Below are 16,814 nucleotides of genomic sequence, written 5' to 3' on the forward strand. Positions count from 1 at the left end.
TTTGATTTCATGTGCAATGAACAATATACAACGTATGCCGATATATTTTTCAACATGGGTGTATGTGAATAACGTATGTGTGTGTGTGTGTGTGTGCGCGCACGTGTTAGACTCTAGTCGGTTGATATATCGCGAGATAAGGATACATTAAATGAAAAGGACTTAAACGAAATTCCGGTGTACTGTCGAGTGAATCGCGCCGTAAGATTTTTCGTGAGGATTACCCCCTTTTTTATTATCCCCGGGATCATCCGTTTATCGTCCGGGATCTTGCAGAATAGGTCACCGGTTGAACACGATTAACTGTGAGGTGCTGCTGTTAACCGGATTACGCGGAACTTGAGTTTTCTAAAGTAATAAAGGGAAGCTCTCTACGGCAAACTGATGAAATTCATAGCGCTATACACTGGGTGTCGCAAATAAACTCGGCGGCCAGAGGACACGATCGAGATTAATTAACGTCCGAGGCGCGAAAGTGGCCGCCTGGCTCCTTTGTGCGCGCGACCTTTGTGCCTTTAATATCGCCGTAACACATAGAACCCTCCCATTGTTATTTTTATTATGCTCTAAGCATTCAGATAGCGACATACCGAAACATAATTAATGCGAGATAACTTCCCGGCACGAGCAGTGACACGAGCGCAATTCCTGCTGCAAAATAAACCGGAAGCTGCTTTTCCGGACAGGCGGACTATTTTCGCTTGATTTACATTAGATTCTTCTTTCTCACGGGGAGGAATTTCACCGTAGAATTAATTATTTAAGTCGTTCGATCGGAAACCGGAGACTCGTGACAATTACTTCACGGACACAACACAAGGACGGGATTTCTTTTAATTATCCTGCCGTCTCGTCGAGACAGAGACGATTAATAAATTCTACGTCTTCCCCCGAAGATGTGAGCGCGCTGATTTTACGCACCGCTGTTCGCCCGACTTCTTTCTCTCGACTTCGGATGTTCGCAAAAGACGCGAATACAGCGCGTTGTTGAAGACACCCTGTGTACGCAATACACTCTTCCGTTAATTGAATTCCCTGCTAGTGTTTATTCTATAATTTCATTTAAAGAAGAACGGAATGAAGATCCGTTAATTTCGCGGAGCTGCTTCTAATATTCCGGAATGCGCGCAACCATAAATACGGCCGATTACGTCGGGATGCAAAATTAACATACACACGTATGTGTGCAGACGAACGGGTTAATGCGCGCCGATAAGACACAATCTGTGACAACAGAAAGCAGTCATGGAATTTTAGCAACGATTCAACTCCGAAGTCGCCAGCACGCGATGGATAATCCAGCGATGATATCGCGATAAGTTTATTTCACGTCGTTGAGGTTAGTCAACGTGTGAGTTTAAGAATCGCGAATTGTGACGGAAATACATGTACAACGGCACGATGAATGTAAAGCATAACATACATACAGGTAACAGAAAAGTACTTTTCTAAAAATAAACGTTTTCATAAAATTGCTCTTTACGTCTACTTTTTCAGGTCGTTTTTTAAGGTCGTTCCATAATAGCGTAAAGTATGCAGTAAGACTGGAAGCAGCAAGCTAATTGGCCAATTTTAGAGTTCAAGAATAATCGACTGTGGTTAGGTCAATTAATTTATAGCTTATGTCTTACTGCATACTTCATTCTATTACATACACAGTAAAAGCATTTTGTATTTGTGTTAAAATCGGTCCTTATAATTGTTGTGTTACAATTTTTGTGTTAAATTTGTAATATGTCTTAAGATTTTTGGAAAGGTTTGCCATCTAGATGGCAATATATGAAAATGTATGAATCAATAATATACTAATCAATATATAAAGTTGGAAGGCGTATGATGCAGTTTTTCCTGAATCAAATTTAACTTCGACCGAACAATTATGAGTCAGATAAACACGGTGAGTTATGTTTGAAGAACTATGGCGAAGTGAAATGCGTGATCTATGAGTTCTCTCCGCTCTTGAAAACCCATTAGAGAGTCGCTCTGTCCGTTAGACGTGGTGCGAATCTGATAAGCCGATTAAAGCGCGTTTGGGAGCCATTCGAATTTGACGCAAGGTCGGTTAGACCCATAGAGTGCGGTCGGTATATAAATTGACGCCGCAAGTAAATTGATTTTTTTCTGCTGAAAATTTGTGTGTGAACATAAATAAGCATCGTGATTACGCGTATTTTTTAAATAATCAATAATAGTGTTGTTAAAATCAAATGGCATTCTACGTAACACTAAGATGCTCTAAGATGTCGTAAAAACGCTTTTTAGACATCTGAAGAACGTCTTTGAGATGTTTTCGAAACATGCATATTGTTTATAACCTAATACATAACCTAACTGTAACGATTGCGTCCTGCAAAGCATTATTTTTTTAAACAATGTATGTTACCATTTTGTAAGTAAAAAAATAAACTATTTTTGATACCTTTGTAACAAAAATATTTTTCCCATAAAACACCTATTTTCGAAAAATATCCTCTTTCCAGTGGTCGAAAAAACTGTTTCTCGAACGCACGCTAGAATCATCTTTTTTCCTGTTGAAACTACTTTTCAACTTCATCGCTCTATAGTTACGGGTCAAACTAATACAAAGTGAATTACGATGTTCTTAAACACTACCATTCACGAGACCACTGCTTAAATTCGAAATTCTTCAGTTACTTGATTTTCTATGTATGATCAAATATGAACGATGCATGAATCATGGTTAAAGTAGACGAGTTACACGATTCTGGAATCTTGTTAATCTCTTTCTTCTCACCGTTTGTCGCTGACGCGGAATTTAGAAGATCGCGTAGATTCAGTACCTTGCTTGCAAGTGTGCGGGTCTGAGGATGAATTACCTGCAATTCCGCGGGATTTGCAACCTTAGACGGTCCCCGGCCTTCCGTGTCTGCGCCGTCACCTCCATCTTATTTTCGAAAGGCAGGAAAATCTGATTCGAGGCGCGAAGTGAGCGCAGCGCCACCGCACGGCACGCGCGACGCAGCCTCACATCCCGCGGCGCTACGTTTCCTGCGCCGCTCTCTCGCGCACCCACGATCGGAAGGCACGCATTTCCAAGCGGAATGTTTTCAGGAGGTTAGTAACGCGGCGGCTCAGGCAAAAAAATGGCGGCGGCCGATCGAAGGCGGTGGCGGCGGCGTTATGACGCATGCCGCGCGATGGGCGACGACGATTACTACTACGTCGACGACGACGACGACGGCGGCGGTGGCGACGGTGGTGGTGGCGGTGGCGGCGATGGTGGTGGTGGCGTCCCTCGGCGGCGCCACCGTCGAGCTACCCCCGCAGTTCGATTGGAGACACCGGCCGGCACCGACGGCCGTCGCGACGCTCCGCGACGCGTGTGTGTCCGTTCGTTCGAACATTCGTCGTTCGCGTCGAGGTAAAGAAAGAGAGACGAAATTCACGCACGGAAAGATACGAGACCGGCGGGGGAGAAAGCTACGGTTCTCCGCGGAAAGAAAGAGAAAGGGAGAGGCAGTGAGCGAGAGAGCGAGAGAGAGAAAGAGACGAGAGCGTTGCGCGACAGGTACGGGGGAAAGCCGGGAGCTTTGCCGGCGACGCGCTCGGCGGGGGTTAACGGTGTCGGCGAGGGGGTTGCCGCGAACCCTTCGCGAGGAGCTTCCGAGTTCCGTGGCATCGCGGTTGGTCGACCAATGCTCCTTTCGTTCGTTCATTAGTTCGTTCGATTGACGGCCGAACGGCGCGCACACACACACACACCACACTCATTGCCCTTCGGCGAAGGGCATCGCGAAAGCGACGCTTTTTCTCTTATTGATTCAGCCGTTCGGTTCGCCCGTGGCGTTCGCGCGATCGCTCGATAAGTTGCGTGTTCGCACGCATCGCGGAATCTCGACGTCGCCGCCACTACTGCCGCCACCGTTGTGTTTTCGACGGTGAGTTCGCGCGACATCGCACAGTCAGTACTGCCGTACTTTAATCGATCAAAATTAGCACGCGCCGCGCGATTTTCGGCGAGTCGCGATCGTTAGTCGACGTAGTAGTGGAAGATCGTGTCTCCCTCTCCCCCCCCCCCCCCCNCCCCCCGACGGAGTTGTTGCTTGTTGCTCGCACCACCACAACGGTGAGTCGGAGACCTTTCCCGAGGAGCGAATTTCACGCTCGGCCGTGTAGATTATCCGGTAATCGTTGGACACTGCGGAGGCTATTAATACGCGAATACACGGGAAATTAAGTCCCCAATAAGACAAATAACCTACATAATCCCTACGTAACCTACATATCTCTTGCATTAAAGATTTCCCGATGTGAATCCCGTGTCCGTCGCGAGAAACTTTTTTAAAGAAAAGAACGTCTCGACGTGTATGCTCTTTTCGCTCGAAATTCGATCGATTACCGCGGAAATATCTGACGATTGAAGGAGAACGCGTCCGATAATACAATGCGACGTGTAATTCCTCGACTGCGGAATTGCTACGGATTTGATTCAATTTTAACGCTGTTAATCGTCACTTTTGTCGGGCACTTTTGCGATAATTTCCATCTCGTCTTTATCGAGAGGAACATCACATTTGTTGAAAATTACATCTTGAAAGGAGACACGTGAATAACGGGGGAGCGATTTTCGTCGCACGACATTTGCGCGACAGTCGAGTACATTCGATAACATAAATAGTGTAAAATTTAGAGTCCGCGGGCGAGTATTTGCTTCAATCGGATGCGACACGAAATGGCTTTAGGCTGCGTATCGTATTACGCTCGACGCCAGTTTGTTAAGGGTTAAAATCTGTTTGTCATCGAGTCGTCGGATAATGGCACTGTAGTGCAACTTGATTCTCCCCTTTGTTATTGTATTTTTGCAGTAGCATGAATCGTATCGCGTGGAAAAAGCTCTCGTCCGTTCTCAGTCGCGTACTTCAAAAATCCCCCCCCCCCCCCNAACCCCCCCCCCCCCCCCTTCTCCCGACGCGCGAACGCTCTCTGTGCTATTACGCGCGCGCTGCGAAAAAATATCAGCGTGAGCGCGTAATTATCACCTCTGTCGGCGGAATGAAATTATATGTCGATTCTCCTTTGATCGTCTCGATATTGACACAATAAACACACGGCATCCTGCCGAAACGTACGTTGCACAAATGAAGAATTTCTTGAAACGTGCTTGAAACCGTTGATGGAACAACCGTGATATTACCACTCGCAGAGAGACGTACGCTCTCACGTACTTACGTAATACGTGACGTACAGTAGCAGTAACATCGCACAGAACACACGACACTACCTTGCGCGCAGCCGAAAATTATCAATTTAATCTTATATATATATATACATGCGTTATATTACGTGCATTTTCTCTGCATACTGAATCCATGTATCGACTCGGTACAGTAGCGTATATCACGAGTTAAATTATACGTTATATTTAATTTATGCCTTTTGCTAATTTCGTTCGGCTTCATTCGTCGTCGTACACACAAATAGATATACGTACGCTAATAACATAACGGAATAAGCCATTAATATATTTTCATCAATCAACGGACGAAATGTAATAACAGATATTCTCTCGAGAGACAATCTATCCTGCGGAATATTAGCACGTAAATCATTCAGCACGCGAACGATAAATATGACGATTAGGATCATTACATGCAAATCGGAGGGTCATTTGCGTCGGGCGTATGCCGGATACGTCGTCACGTCGTTATGGTATGACGACGAAAATATAATAAATAATTGAAGCTATCGCGCGCGAGAAAAAAAAAATGGGAGAACAGGCGAATCCGGTCATTTGTGAAATCACGGTTGAGTCCACATCTCCGCGGAGAAAAGGGATTTATTGCTACGATATCAAGCGCGAGGGATAACGACTCCATTTCCTGTCTAAATAACATCAGCCCGAGCATTTCCATCGAACTCTGTAAACACGCCAAATCTAGACGGGGTAAATAAATAAATAAATAGGAAAGACAGATGGGAAAAATCTCACTGCGTATTGTGGTGCGATAAACCACGTTTTCGGGAAACTTTTATTTCGCGATAGCCCCGCGATTAGTGTGACGTGAGTATTTTACATTATCGATATATACACGCATCCGCGCGCGCGTGACGTATGTAAAGTGATTCCACGGTGTGTAACAATATTTTTGCAAAGTGTAAAAAAACTTCAACTATATCGAGTTCCGCAGTACCAAGTATTAAAGCTGTTACTTGCCGGTATTTGTTAAAAAAAAAATAAATATATATCGGTTTGTTATAAAAATTACATGAAAATGGAGTGAAAAATAGTATTTTTGTAGACAGCTTTTATAAATCAGATTATTTTCATGGATTCTCCGAATTAATTTTCCGCGACTCTCGTTTTGCTCTACAAATGGCTGACTCGATAATAGAACTTTGTTTGTCGACTATTCATAGTATCGCTTTTAATACACTCGCGTTGGTTCTCGTTAATTTCGCGTCCATACAAAGTATATTTTTATTCGATTTCGCACACACGTCATTGTGCTCGTTTCGAGTAATCAATTTGATTGGTGAGATCCAGAAAATCACACGAATCACATTTTTCCGCATTCAATCGCTTCGGCAAATAAAATTCGGTGTGTCGTTGAGAATTTTGCGATAAACAAAAAAATATCCCGACCGGGGATATTTTTTTAATTTCGCGAATCCCCGCCTGTAAATGAGGTAACGTTGAGCCGAGGGGAAAAGCCGCGAGGAAAGACTGACAAATCGTACGATATTCGTAAGATATCGGGGCGTAGTGCGATAGATGTAAACGACGTGTTTTACCTACGACTGCAGCTTACATCGCGCGACCCCAGAATGGAAATTTCGGCCACCGCCAGGCTCTGCCAGGGTAATCTTATCTACCGCAACTTCGCGACACCAGCCGGTGACTTAAGCCGAAATGTCAACTATCGGCTACGACAGTCGATATCGAGCTTCGCGTCTACCTCGATCCTCGTCGAAATCTGAAAGCGGCGGCATCCGGGGGCGATGTAGCTTCCTTGAAACGATCGACAAACCGATTACTTAACTTTTCCGCGGATTTTACGAGAGACAGATCCCCGCGAGATATAATTTTTATCTCGATTCCTCAAACTTCTCCTCGCGTCGTGAGACCGACGTATTTCCACACGAGAATCTGTAACAAATATTCTGTGGCTCCTCCTTATAAATTATTTACCTACTCGATCAATAATAGTTTTATACGCGGAAAATTTATTTCGTCGAAGGCCACATTTAATTCTGGATATTATGATACGTGTATTTCCCCCCCTTTTTTTTTTACAGAACCAACTTTTTCTAATTTGCGGATAACGAGATTTATCCGATACCGTATATTAATCTGATCCGACCCGACCCTGTTACACTTGTGCAGAAAATTCCTACGAAATCTAAATTGCAGCGGATAATACAATATACATCGTATTTGAAGGCGTTCATCAAATAGAAGTCGCATTTTCCGATTGGAGTGCATCCAATGACATGTGGAAGTGAAATTGTATTACCTTCACAATATCAGTTTGAATTTTACATGTGTTGCTTGATAATGACTAAGAATCCGCTGAGCGGAGAGCGTGGAATTATACAGAGACCGTTTGAAACATCGCGAGCAAAGTGCGCGGAATCAAGAGCACAAACTGTCGCAGGGTCGACGAAATATTTACCGGGTGCGAAGAATTTGTCGCTCCGCCTCGAAACCGCTGATTTAAATCGACGCGGCGCGAAAAACATGAGATTTCCGCGCGACATTAACTTATCTCTCCTAACGTAGTCCCCTTGCGCGCCCGTAACGAAGTCACGTACCCCGACAATGCTCCGAAAATTTAATTTCAACCGCGGAATGCCGTGGATTCTTTTTTTCTTTCGCTCGCACTTACGCGTCCACGTAAAATCCACTTCCCCCCCCCCCCACACCNACCGTCGCTGCAATGGGAAGGGACAACGAGAAGGGAGGACGACGACGATAAGCGAAAAATCTCATTCAAAACGCGAGTTAATATTCGCGAGTCCGGACGGGTCGCCGCGTTAATCCGGCTGTTGCGGCAATTCGCCTCGCATTTTTCGCAACGCGAACATCCTGTCGGATCTCGTGCCTCGCGCGGCTGTTGCGTCTCGGGAGTTCTCGCGGCAGGATACGCGATTATATATATATATCCTGTCCCTTCGCTCCGCGAATTTCGAGAAAAGAAGAAAAAGAACGGAGAATGGGGAAGGGAGGGAGATGGAGAGAGGAAGAGAGACGGAAAGAATGGGAGGAGAGAGAGAAAGAGAGACGGAGTACGAGGCGAGAAAACAACCCCTTTGTGCGAGCCCGCGGGAAATATGCATGCCCGCATTGATATGCATACGGTGTCAAGTAAATTTGCATCGGGTATCGCGCGAAAATAGAGATCTATCATTTGCCATGATATAACGAGAATAGTAAACGCCGCGGATACTTTGTTACGCACACGCCATTTGCAACTGAATCGGCCGCGCGCGACCTGTGTCAATTGACGTTTTGCAAAAGCGCGAGAATGATATTTCGGCTAATATGCCGCCGAGGTATCTTCATGTATTTTTCAATGAGCCGCGCGGATCCCGTTCAAACGTTCGTCGCCTGTTTTTAGCACCGGCGCTAAAACGAGATTATTGAGCGGCTACATTCGATGAAAAATCACACATTTGACTGCTTTCCGCGACCGTTATACGCGAGCTAGGTAGTGTCGTTGATACAACAACATATGTGTATAATATATATAGCGAGAGAGTAGGAAAATGCTAAATGTCGATCCGACAAAATTATCCCTTCGTCGACTCTCCGTGACGTCCTCGACACGTTATTCTTGTAATCGGCGAACATATATTTCGCCCGTGTTACTCATTCGTGCGTGGCAATTACGCCGGCAGTGTGCCCGTGGTAAGGAGAATTTTCGTTCACAGGCCGTCACCAACGGGATTCGCGTTCTCGGTCGATCGCCGCATCCGTTTCTCGCGTTGTGACGAGAGTGTCCTCGGGATTATCGGTGCGTCTTGACTCGGCTGGTGCGTTAGTTGCGAGTAATCAAGTGACTGGATCAAGAGGGAGGGAGGGAGACAGTGTGCCGCGTGTGCCGCGTGGTGATCGACGGTATTCGCTGGAGCATGCGGCAGTAAAGTAAGGACGACCCGTCGACCCCAGCGCATGTTTATCGCCGAACGATGGCTGGACCACGCGTTTGCCGGTTCTTCGTCATTCTGGGATACCTGTCGCTCGTCCTGGTGCTCGCCCAGAACCCCGTGGAGGATAAGACCACCTTCGAGGCTGCTTTCCAAGGTGAGTCGACTTTTTCATTGCGTGCGAACACGTTTTATGAAATATGTCGCCGACGATCGCTCGTTGCCAGCGCTCGATGCTGCAACGTACGTACATGTATATGTACTGGTCTGTATGACTTTCGTAACAGTCGGTATTACCGCAAAAAAAGGGAGGGAGAGGGGAGGAAGAGAGGAAGCAAAACTACGGATCAGGTAGCGAGTGCAAAATCAGAGCGCAAAAAATGACGTGTTCTCGACGCGAAAAACTTCTCCACCACAGCGACTGCTGTTACAATTAACAATGAAACTCGCGTTAGCATTCGCGTGAACGGAAATGGAATTATGTGTCAAATAATGCGCTCCGGGCTATTTCTCGTGAAACGTCTATAAGAGTGACGAGTTACTTGTCTGCACGCGTCTTATAACATTTCAGCGGATCTTGCGTAAAAGTTGAAATGAAAAAGTTTCGAGATATTTAAGGGAGCGGATAAAGAGAGAGAGAAGAAGAAGAAATGAGGATTATTTTATAGCGAGGAACAGCTTACAACGTGCTTTTTGGTCTTCCCGTAAATATCGTGACTCGAGGCTGACTAAAAGTTTGGTAATGATCTGCTGCTTATGGGAATTTTAAGGTAGCTCTCCGAGACTTTTTCTATTTTGCCTCTGTGTCTCGTTTTCTCTCTCCCCCTCTCCCTCTCTGTTTCCCCTCTCAGCTGACCTCTGCGAAATAAGCACGTTTTGTCACATTTGAACACAATTACGCGACAAAGTAGACGAAGTACCGCATCATGGCTTCCCTTCTTCCACGTTTTTCGTCGATTAGCTCGAATTATCGATCCCGAGTGTGCCACTTTAAATAATTGGGAGCACGTTTCTCCAAAAGAGCCCGATATCGAAAATCCATATCCAATTGGCGGAAAGTTAACGACAACGTCGTCCGACAACTTGCACGCGAAAAGTTTGCACGCGGAATGGAGGAATGAGCCACTGTGTCCCCTCCGTTATCTCGAAAATTTTCGTGGAATCGGATGGACCGGCGCGCATTCGCGCCCTCGTTGTTCTCAATGAAGCGGATGGATAATTTTTGAGAAATCACCACGGACTCGCGCGACCGGTCAGAAAAACTCCACTGTGCGTACAGTAACGGGGCGCGAGCGGTGAAATTCTCGCTGAAAGTCGCGAGATGAAAAAAGGGCCGAGTCGGCGAAATATTTTGCGTGAGTCAGTGAAATATTTGCCGGCCGGCCGCGGACTTTATCCAGTTAATTGTAGCCTTCGTATCGATCCTCTCTCGAGCGCGAGAGAGCGTCGGGGATCGAGTCGCACGAAAATGTTCACAATTTCCAAGCTCCCCGTGTGCAAACACTTGCGACCGTTCGCAGCCCGCCCGTTCGCCCGCCTTCCCGCCGACGACGACCGGCTTTTGCTTTCACAGCGCGTCCGTGCATTTGAATATTCAAAATACTCCGAGAATTTAGCACAAATGCCTTTCGACGAGTGTGTCAATATGTACGGGCCTACTTGCGAGCCGGCCGAACCGCGACGACGCTAATCGCGTTAGCATGCGATCAGTAGCAGCGATTATTAATACGCTTGCCCTTTTAATTAGCGCGACTTGTAGTCCACTTTGTCGCTCGCCCGCGAACATCGGCATGATCGCCCGGCGTCCATGATAAACGAGAAACAAAGCAGCCGATGATGCACGGCGGTCCGTCGAGCGCGATAATTCAAGTATCGCATTGTTGCACCGTATTTACTTGTGGGACGCGGCGGCGGAACGCGCGAGACGATGAAATATGTATTTGCATATTTATATACTGTCGGGGCTCCAATTAGCGTTTCGCCTTAAACGAGGGCATGGGATTTAATAGAGCGTGCGTGATACCGGGAAAGTGTCTCCGAGTGTCTCAAGGTGACAGAGTTACTAATAATCGTGTGCACATTGCGAGAAAAAATGTGCTATATTTAGCTAAATATTCCCTAACTAGTTTTTGTTTTGAAAATATATATTTTATATTAATTCTAATTAACCCTTTGAGTACTGAATTATTTTAAGATTTTTATGCCCATGGGACGGATTTAATTTGTCGCTATATGGATTAATATGTAAAAGTAATACATTTTATGCCCAAGTAAACAGATGACGAGTCTCACTCGTCAAATGTACCGAAAGGGTTAAAAGACTTTTGTTATACTAGTTTCATTGTTTAAAACCACAGCAATTAGTATGGTTGTTAATTGAAGCAAAAATAACTTTTGCATAAAGTTATATAAAATATATTTTAGTGTTGCACATATTATCACTGATAATTTTGTGTCAGTTTATTTCATTAAATATAGTTCTGCACAATAAAAACCGGCATTTACCGTGGTTTTTCTATCTAATGAAATTTTCCGCTGTTCACAACGATATAAAAATTCCATTCTTATCTTAAATATGGAATGAAGTCTCTTTTCCGCGATGCTAATTGGTTATATATCGCGGCATGCGAGTTTCCGAGTCGAGTGACAGTTTGATCGAATATCAGACTAGGAGGTTAATAAACGGGGTTACACTTTTAATGTTACAATGCTTAATAACGCGTGCATACAGAATATGTGTGAACTTGTAAAGCGTAAATATTAAAAGTATTTCGTATATTTTGTTCAGTCTCGTAGTGTAAAATGGAAAACAGAAAAATTCTTTGGGAAAACGTTGGAGATGAACAAGTACCCTGGTAGAAATATATGCAATTTTAGACACCCATCCAGTTACTGTCTAATATCAATCTAATATGCATACTCCTTAATTGCAGCAATACTGCGTAAGAAATGGACAATAACTTGATCGTTGATTCAGTGGAAGCAGTTTTCCCGATAAAAATATGTGTAGTTTACGTAGACGCCTGTTCAATTATATATTATTATCTAATATTAATCAATCAAGTAGTTTTCTTGTTCCGTTTGTTCATTTATTATTCTGTTTTCGCTCAGTAAATGAGTTCAGAATTTGCGCATCTGTTATGCACAGTAACTACAGGAAAAGCGTTATCTTAATTAAGATCCCAAGTAGTTTTACTCCTCAGTTACTGAACAGAAGTTAATATAACTGTTCAGTAATTGCTCAAAAATGCATGAAATTTCTACAAGGATAGAATTTGTTTATGTTTCTCACTTAGAATTGTATTGTTTGAAACATTACACCTCTAACCGGAACCTGCATACGCTTCTTTATTAAAATCCATCGTTATTTTGGAAAATCAAATTGAATCTCAATCAGGTCTCAAGAAATTATCTATGGGGGAGGATTTTACGACATCATTCGCCGCGAAGTGGGCGGAAAAATACGTCAATATCTCCATTCACGGATGTATTATGAACAAGTCGCGTTCGCACCGACGTGTACAATACGAATCACCTGATCATTTTATGTCGGTGCGTCTTCTGAACGTTCAAAAAGCTCTCCGGCAGAATGCAAAATTAATAAATTAACCGAATTAATTAATGACCGTGTTAGTTAAGATGAGAGACCGGCACGGTGCATGTCGATCGCGTTCTTGATGTTATACGTCAAACACAGTCCGGCTGTTGACCGAAACGGCAATGATTCGGCAACGGCAAAAATAATCGGCATCGCGGGCCGTGCGCGTTAAATTGAATTATACGCGACCCGCTCGGATGAATTGAATTCCGACAGAGCGCCGGCGTTATTCCGCGCGAAGCTATTCGGTGGATTCGTGGCCGTGCAAGTATTTATGCAACATTTACGATCGATTAATGCGCCAGACGGTGAAAATCGATACACCCGTCCCGCCAAAGGCTATTAGAGCTTTATATTTCCGCCATTTTCTCCGACCGACATTGCTCGGTATACCGTATTGAGTTCTCCCCCTCATTCCCCTTCGATCTTGGCTGTCAATATTCCAATGGCAATAACGCGTATAATGCTGGCGGATTTTTCACCGCGACTCCCGTGTGCGCGGACGCAGAATGCGATGCCGCATTCGCTGGAAACGGATCCCCTTCGATTGTTTTGCGCATGAAAGAGAGTCGCCAGCCGTCTTATTTTATCGAGCGGAAATGAAATCGATAATTATATCATATACATGTTGAATATCGATTCAACACAAAATATTGAAATAATCTAAACGCAATATGTTAAATCAACACACGCGAATATGTTAACAATTTAACACAAAAATCTTAAGAAGAACCGCTTTTAACACAAGTATAAAATGTTTTTTTTTTACTATGTATGAAACGGACGTTCGATGCGACACAGGTGTAGCAACGGATGATGGACATACCTACGAACGCGAAACCAGTATTGAAATTTTGATTCTATACTAACCCTGCAAGTTCCGTTGAACTTGAAGGACCGATGGGGGGAATCTCGAGATATAATGTTGTATAAGTTATTATCTTACCTTGCTGATATTGGACGCATAAATCAACTTTTGCGAAACTTACATTAGACTGTAAAGCCGGTATTCATAATTAATTACAATTTAAAATTAGTTATTTACGATCTAAAATTAGCTATGATCTCTTAAATTATTTACTACTTTTGAAAGCATAGTTAGTAGTTACAGATTCCTGTTTATGAACTGTTATTTGGAACTGACGAATAATCAGAGGTTCATGAAGCCATGTAATTATTTTTTAAATAATAACGGAATTTTTACTTAGATATCTCTTTATTCTCGATAAATTCGTCAAAATTCCTTAAAATCGGAAGCATCATGATATGCTGCAAATTATTTCGCGTCCGAAAATATATGATGTATCACTACCTTCGTCCCGACAATCCTCGTCCTTCATTCCGGCTTCCAAATCGAGCTTCTTGCATCTCCGCTATCGTGGCACTCCGGACACTCGCTCGTTGCGCTGACACGCACTGACACTCGCGCAAATACAACGGAGAAGCACGCGTTAATCAGCGTGATGCCGCCGACGAGAATCTGATTAAATATTCCACAGGCCGACGAAATATTCTGATCATCCGACGCGAATGTAATAACTAATGCACCGACGATACACGTATTTCTCGTCGCGGTATATTCTTTGTCCGTCGATTCGGTAATGACTTGCTTGCGAAAACGCACGTGTCGCGCGACAGCACCAAAACAATGAGCAAAAAGAGCTATATCATATCGCGTCGGTTGTTGGCAACTGTCGTCACTCGCTACTAAATAGTCGAGTGATCACAACGATGAAAATATCGCCGACCTTCAAGGCGGTAAAATTCACCTTCGCGCGTCGCAGGTTTTTTCGAGCGTTTCCATTTCGAGCGTTTCCGAGCCGGAGGAAAATCTGTACATACCGCGTGTATCGATGCGTTAACTGTTATTCTCGTCGGACGATTAAAATATTTCGTCGGTTCTTGAAATATTTAATCGCGCCTTCATCGGCATCGCGATAATTGACGTCGTGGCATCTTTGATCGAATTGTATCTAAGTGAGTGTCAGGTGCCGGTGTCAATACAATGAGTAAGTAGTATCCGGAATACCACGACGGAGCGGCCAGCAACCAGGATGCTGAATCGGGAAACCAGAATGGAGGACGCAGGAAGCCGACGGACGTGAGCAACACATTAATATTTCCAGATGTGTGAAATCATTTATTGTACAATAAGCTTCCGATTTTGTCTGACGTTTGGTGAATTTATCGTGAATAAAGAGATATACCCGAGTCGAAATTTAGACCGATATTAATAGTTCGTCATTTGACAAATAATTATATGAACTTTTGATTATTCGACTATTGACTGTACACACTCGTGTTGCAAAATGGTGTTAGAATAGTGTTATCCACCGACCTGTATAAAGTGTTTCACTTACATACAGAGCAGTATGCCGAGTTGCTGCAGGAATACGCGTGAGAGAGTAAGAGCGCGCTGCGCGAACTCGGGCCAATCATGTACGCTCTCGTTCTTTTACGCGTTCACCTGCATCTCGGCATACTGTTCTGTATGTAAATGAAACCCTATACCTGCACTTGTGTTTCCAACCAGAAATATTTGATTAAAATATTATGTGAATACACAATTAGAGATATTGATCTAAACAGTTGAATAACGACTCATGAATACGATTTTGTAATTGATTATGCTTTCGAACAAAGTTCGTAAATAGTTTCCAACTATGAATAGCGATCTCGGACCATCTCGAGATTCTCCATTAATGGTACTTCAATTTCGATAGAACTTGCAGGGTTAACGTGTAGTCAAAATTTCAACCCGAATTCCTGAAATTCCCCTTTCGGTTTTCGCCTTGCGTTTTCGACTCGCGATTCCTAATTCTCGATCTTCAACTCTCTCGCAAGTGCTCGATACATAATACGTTCGATGTTTAATTTTCAATCTCCTACTCTGCGCACTTCCAATCGTCGATCCTCAGAGAGAACTCTCGGTTTTCTTCATTCTTAGTTCCTCCGTTATCGGCTGCGGACTATCGACTGTTCCCATCTTATGACTTCCGCTCCTCAATATTCAGCCTTTAATTTCTAGCTCGTTGCTCGTATAATGCGCGTTTAAGTTGTTTATAAATATCATACTTCAAGAGCAACTTTGTTCGAGAAAAATATGCAAATACGCGAAAACTCGGTCTTGTTAATCAATAATCCGCCTTCGATCATCCGTGTATCTTACGAGGAACGGGCCGATGCGTAAAAATCGAGTAAACCATTCGCCGCGTAGATTTATTAAAATCCTCGGGTTCATCGAGCGTGTTTTTGAACGTTGTTATACTCGGTTATACGGGCGAGTCGCTGATGAATTTTCACGGGGGAACATTCGTACGTTTATCGCGAAAGTTCACCGGACATTATAGATCGCGTTGAACTTTCCAGATTTGCGTATAGAACAAATTGTATACATTGCAACTCTAATAACTCATAATGCACGAGTAGCGCGACACACACGAGGTTACATCACGAAACGTTACACACGCCCGTATTTGTGTCAAAGAGAGAGAGAGAGAGAGAATAGAGTAGATTCTCGTGCGTTTTACGGCAGCTGTTCGCATAATTTCTCGCGTACGGCCGTTATTCTCAGAAAGTTCGTCCTGCTACTCTCTCTCTCTTCTCTCTCTCTCTCTCTCTCTCTCGTTGCACCTAAAGGGCAGTAACCGCCTACGATATTAATCGCTCGCTACCCATTAGCAAATGGGTCCTGCGTGGGCTGCTCGCTGGCAGAGGGAGGCATGCACGCGAGCGCTCGCCATTAACATTAACGCACCCTTTCCGCGCCGCTACGTACGCAATTCACGCATAAACCGTTCGCGCGTGCTGTTGTTTAACGCATTCCGGCTCATTAAAAGTCCTTCGCACGTGCGAGAGAGAGTGAGTATAGAGAGAGAGAGCAAGAAGGGGTTGGGGGGGGGAGGGTGATAATACTCCGCCAGCCTCGCCGCGGTCGCGTCGCGATTAAGAGAGCGGCGAGAAGCGAGATAGACGTCGCGGATAATACGAGCGGGTCAATTTGCTGGAAACTCGAAGATTGGCCGATTAAAAAAGTGTCGCCCCGGCGCTGCCGACGACTCCCGATGGCGATTAAAGCTTTAAAGGGAATGATCGAACGTCTTGGGCG

At 44.4% G+C, this 16,814-nt stretch overlaps 2 protein-coding genes across 3 annotated transcripts in view; one reads left to right on the top strand and one right to left on the bottom strand.

Annotated features, from left to right (window-relative positions):
• Positions 1-2,893, bottom strand: part of LOC106746556 — a 44,976-nt gene extending 42,083 nt beyond the window's left edge. Inside the window, exon 1 of the mRNA XM_014623262.1 lies at positions 2,838-2,893. The gene's annotated coding sequence lies outside the window, so the exon portion shown is untranslated. The remainder of the gene's footprint in view (positions 1-2,837) is intronic.
• A 409-nt stretch (positions 2,894-3,302) lies between these two features.
• The window catches only part of LOC106746602 (pikachurin), a 112,624-nt gene continuing 99,112 nt past the window's right edge, over positions 3,303-16,814 (top strand). The window contains exons 1-2 of one of the 2 annotated variants that reach the window (XM_014623359.1): positions 3,303-3,382; positions 8,893-9,265. In XM_014623359.1, the coding sequence (XP_014478845.1) occupies positions 9,151-9,265 (115 nt within the window). In that variant the 5' untranslated portion in view covers positions 3,303-3,382; positions 8,893-9,150. Of the gene's footprint in view, positions 3,530-8,892; positions 9,266-16,814 lie in introns of both variants that reach the window. The other variant, XM_014623358.1, reaches the window with a different exon arrangement.

The sequence above is a fragment of the Dinoponera quadriceps genome, unplaced genomic scaffold (genome assembly GCF_001313825.1).
Source record: "Dinoponera quadriceps isolate SergipeBrazil2010 unplaced genomic scaffold, ASM131382v1 scaffold1573, whole genome shotgun sequence".
In the NCBI taxonomy this organism is placed as follows: Eukaryota; Metazoa; Arthropoda; class Insecta; order Hymenoptera; family Formicidae; genus Dinoponera; species Dinoponera quadriceps.